The sequence below is a fragment of the Lotus japonicus genome, chromosome 4 (assembly GCF_012489685.1).
Source record: "Lotus japonicus ecotype B-129 chromosome 4, LjGifu_v1.2".
NCBI classification, from domain to species: domain Eukaryota; kingdom Viridiplantae; phylum Streptophyta; class Magnoliopsida; order Fabales; family Fabaceae; genus Lotus; species Lotus japonicus.
Window position 1 is genome coordinate 35,041,182 of NC_080044.1, and position 4,587 is coordinate 35,045,768.

Here is a 4,587-nt window from a genome sequence, read left to right on the forward strand (position 1 = left end):
TTTCTCATGTTACTACTTCTTTATTGTTAAGCTATGTTTTAAAAAGGTTTTATTTCGACTAAAATTCACCCACGTTTTTGAAAAGGTTACTAAAGTGACTCTCAAGAAATCGGGGCGTTACAGTTACTTCATGAAACATAAAACGATGTGGTAGAATGAATTTGAATTTGGTGTATTCAAAACGATATATAATTAGTTGCAGAAAACGTTTGTTCTTCCAAGGGGAAATCAAAGAAAATTATTATTCAATGCAAAAACAAACAAAATTTACCATATAAATAATTTCCAAGAAGAATAGTCGAAGCATTCTTTATGCTTTGACAGTATAAAGCCTTAATTGGTCTACTACTTCCAATCAAAATAATCTGAAAGCTTAATGAGGATTCAAAATGGGACTTAATTTAGATTCAATCTGATGGGTCATGAATGAGGTGGTTTTTGAAATAGCGAAAATGATTGTTTAAATTATTTTTACGAAAAAATTTGATTGGTCCATAAAGTTGTGGTGGGAGACAAAACTTGATTATTCAGTAATATGATGCATTAAAATGATTAAAATAATTCAAACTATAAAAAATTAAGGTGGCCTATTACATGTTTACCCTCAACCAAATTGAAAATTTCAATTGAGGCACTTAAAAATTGCCCAAGGCGAAAATAAAGATTTCTTTTTAATTTATTTAATTATTGAAAAAATGATTGAAAGGTGCCCCAATGCTTGACATCTGTCAAGATTTGCCTTCTTTCAACCTTTCTTTTATATTGTACTTAGATTTAGATTTTCAGTGATGCCACGATTTTATTATAAATGATTCGAATTTATTTTTAGGTCAAGCACAAATTTTATAAGTTAATTTAGTGTCTTTTTTGGTAAAAATAACTTAATTTAGTGTACATGATAAATATATGTCAAATATAATTTTCGTAGATCTCAAAAATTGTATATCCTCACACGTATTTATCTGTTTAATACAATGTGATGATTTATATGCAATATTTACATTTAATCAGAAACAACTAAAATAACATCTGAATATTTATACAATCTCTATTCATAGTTAAAAATAACGATCGTTCAGGATATCTTTGTGAGTCGGACCCCTATTGTTACTAAAAAAGATGGCGGCGATGGATGTGGAAGTGGACAAAGCACCACCTGATGATGGCGCCACACCGAAGATGCCGTTCCGTGATAAGCTCATGGGGGGGGGGGGCAAGGCTCCTCCCCGGAAGGACTACAAGGATTTGGTGGAGCAAGGGAAGATGAAAATATCCCTCGTCGAGAACAACAGGCTTCTGCCGCAAATAACAACTGATAAGGCAGTGCTAGATGAAATGTCTGCTCCGTGGAAGGAAGCCCTAGTGGTTTGTTTACTTGGAAAAACTCTTGGATTCCGCACAATGAAGTCCAAGCTTGCTTCGACCTGGAGGCTCTCAGGGGACTTTGACTTACTTGATATCAATAATGGGTTTAATATGGTCAAGCTTGACAACCAGGAGGATAGAGAAAAGGTTATCAATGGGGGACCTTGGATGATATTCGATCACTACCTAGCGGTATCTAAATGGAGTAGAGAATTCATAGCCCCGGCTTCTAGGATCACTTCGACCCTTGCATGGGTTAGAATCCCTGGGTTGAATGTGGTGTTTTATGATGAAAGTTATCTGCTCTCAGTGGCTAGAGTTATCGGAACTCCGATTAAGGTGGACAGGAACACGCTGCAAGCAGATAGAGGAAGGTTTGCAAGGATATGTGTGGAGCTAGATCTCACCAAGCCCGTGGTGGGTAAGGTGTGCCTCGAAGGTTATTGGTACAAGATTGAATATGAAGGTCTACATGTGATTTGCACTAAGTGTGGTTGTTATGAGCACCGGAGTAGGGAGTGTAATGCCATGCCGGTGAACGTTCCTCAGGCTGATGCCTCGCCAACCAACACTCCAAGGGCGGAGCCGTCAAACCCTAGTTCAGAGGGGGCCTTAGAGATAGCTGGGTGTGATCCAAGGGTAACGCAAGATCCAAAAGAATCGACGGTGGAGGATGCCATGATCGTAATGGCAGATACGACCCCGGTTGAGGAAACAACGAAAATAGGGGAATCTGGTGGGGCCGTGAATACAGGAAAATTAGCGGAGGATTTCGAGGTCATTGGTGACTGGATGATAGTTACTAAACGAAAAAAGAAACCTGCCATGCAGCAAGGCGTGAAACCCGGGACAATCAAAGGGGGAATGAGTGGCAAATCATCAGCTACTCATGGAAATCAGACTAGTTTGGGAATTAATGGGATAACGAATTTTGGAGGATTCTCAGTGGGCCCCATAAAACGTGTGCAACAGAAAAACCTAGAGAATAAAAAGCGGCAGTTCAGAACCATAGACCCTGAGGGGTCAGGTGGACCCGGATCAGAGGTCAATTATTTGAGGGCCCAACAAACTGGCACCAAGTCTCTCAATGGAGAGCAGATAACGTGCGAGCTGGGCCAATTGTATACGGCAAGTGCTCCCTCTCGAGATCAGCTTCAACACATTGGAGCTCATGGTATTCAGGCCCCTCCAATTAGCAATGTCTGACACCGGTGGGTACCAGGGGCTGGTTCCCCACACATCTTTTAGCCTTTTAATGATAGGGTTTGAAGACTTGAACATTATATCGTGGAATGTACGAGGAGCCTTGCATGAGAATGGGAGGCTTTTTGTCAGAGACTTAATAAGAGCTCAGAAGGTGGATATGGTTCTACTTTTTGAAACTAGGTGCCAATTCGCTCAAGTTAGTAGATTCTGGAGTACCTTGGGTTTTGCCCCTAAGTTTATTCAGGAAGCCCAGGGATTCAGTGGAGGCATATGGGTTTTAATTAGAACCATTGCTAACTTCTCTTGCCGTTTGTTACACATGCATAACCAAGCAGTGTCATTTGAGATATGGAGGGATAATCTTTCCTGGGCATGTAGCGCTATTTATGCCTCTCCGATTCCAACCCAAAGAGAGAATCTTTGGGAGCACTTGTGTCATATCCGTGGCTCCATCACTATCCCTTGGTTACTTGTGGGCGATATGAACGAGACGCTTCTCCCGTCCGAAGTTCGAGGGGGTGAATTCATGGCTCGTCGCGCAGCTAAGTTTGCAGAGGTTCTAGCCCAGTGTAATTTGGTGGACCTAGGTTTGGTGGGTGGTAGGTACACTTGGTTCCGGAAGAGGAATAATCGCATCATCTTATCTAAGAAGTTAGATAGGGGTCTTGGGGATGTAGACTGGCGCATGGCGTTCCCAGAAGCTACGATCGAAATATTACATCGGCTTCACTCTGACCATTGCCCCTTGCTGGTCCACTGTGGCAACTCTAGCGTGGTGGGTGAGGGAACACGGTTGTTTAGGTTTATGGCTGCTTGGGCTGATCATCCAGGATACCAGCAAGTGGTGCAGGGTGCCTGGCAACGGGAAGAGGGCCCAATTCACTCAAAACTGGATCGGGTTCGTATTGCCTCTGAAAAATTTAATAAGGAGACTTTTGGCGGCATCTTCCGACGCAAACGCTGGGTGGAAGGTCGGTTACGAGGTGTCCAACTAGATCTCAGTATGAGGGTCACGTCTTCCATGGCCCAATTGGAATCGGAACTTCAATTGGAATACAAGTCGATACTGAAATAGGAGGAGCTTTTGTGGTTTCAGCGTGCAAGGGGAAATAATATTCGATTTGGGGATCGAAACACGTCGTATTTTCATATGCATGCAGTCATTAGGAAGCGGAGAAACCGTATTCATAGACTAAAGCTTGCGGATGGGTCGTGGTCTTCTGATCATGAAACCTTGAAGAATGAGGTTCAAAACCACTTTCAAGGGTTGTTTGCTGCCACCATGGTCCAGAATGATGGAGGGTTCCAACATACTAGCTTTCTCTCGTTAATAGAGGCTGAGCAAATATCTCTTTCGCTACCAGTGATTAAAGAGGAGGTAAGGAAAGCGTTAATGTCTATGAATTCTTTCACAGCTCCTGGGCCTGATGGGTTCCAGCCTTTATTTTATAAACGGTACTGGAACTTAATTGGGGATGATGTGTGGCATGTTGTAAAAGAAGCCTTCGAGAAAGGGGAGGTGGATGCGCAAATGCTAGAAACCTTAGTGGTCCTCATTCCTAAGGTGGATAGCCCATCTACGGTCAAAGAGCTTCGTCCAATTAGCTTATGCAACGTTATCTACAAATTGATCACCAAAGTTATTGTCAATAGGGTTCGCCCCATGATGAATCGTTTGATTGGACCAATTCAGACTAGCTTCCTACCGGGGCGTGGCACTATGGACAATGCTTTACTGGCCCAAGAGATAGTTCACTATATGCACTCTTCCTTCGCCCGGAAAGGTTCGCTGGCATTTAAAATTGACTTGGAAAAAGCTTGTGATAGTGTCTCATGGGTCTTCCTGGAGGAGACGCTTGTTCTGTTTGGATTCCCTCGGAGACTAGTCGATCTGATCATGTGTTGTGTCAGTGGCTCTAACTTATCTATTTTGTGGAATGGAACTCGTCTTCCATCATTTCAACCGGGGCGTGGCCTTCGCCAAGGAGACCCGCTTTCCCCATATCTATTTGTCCT

General features: G+C 42.7%; 2 protein-coding genes across 2 annotated transcripts; both read left to right on the top strand.

The window, feature by feature from the left end:
• Positions 1-1,119: 1,119 nt before the first annotated feature.
• LOC130712667 (uncharacterized) lies at positions 1,120-2,571 on the top strand. The gene has a single exon (XM_057562486.1). It carries the CDS (start codon positions 1,120-1,122, stop codon positions 2,569-2,571), a length of 1,452 nt encoding a protein of 483 aa, XP_057418469.1.
• A 49-nt stretch (positions 2,572-2,620) lies between these two features.
• On the top strand, positions 2,621-3,646 carry LOC130712668 (uncharacterized). The gene has a single exon (XM_057562487.1). It carries the CDS (start codon positions 2,621-2,623, stop codon positions 3,644-3,646), a length of 1,026 nt encoding a protein of 341 aa, XP_057418470.1.
• The last annotated feature ends 941 nt before the right edge of the window (positions 3,647-4,587 follow it).

Excerpts from the sequence above, each read along its gene's own strand:
- LOC130712667 (XM_057562486.1), top strand. The coding sequence starts at position 1,120 with ATGGCGGCGATGGATGTGGAAGTGGACAAAGCACCACCTGATGATGGC.
- LOC130712668 (XM_057562487.1), top strand. The coding sequence starts at position 2,621 with ATGATAGGGTTTGAAGACTTGAACATTATATCGTGGAATGTACGAGGA.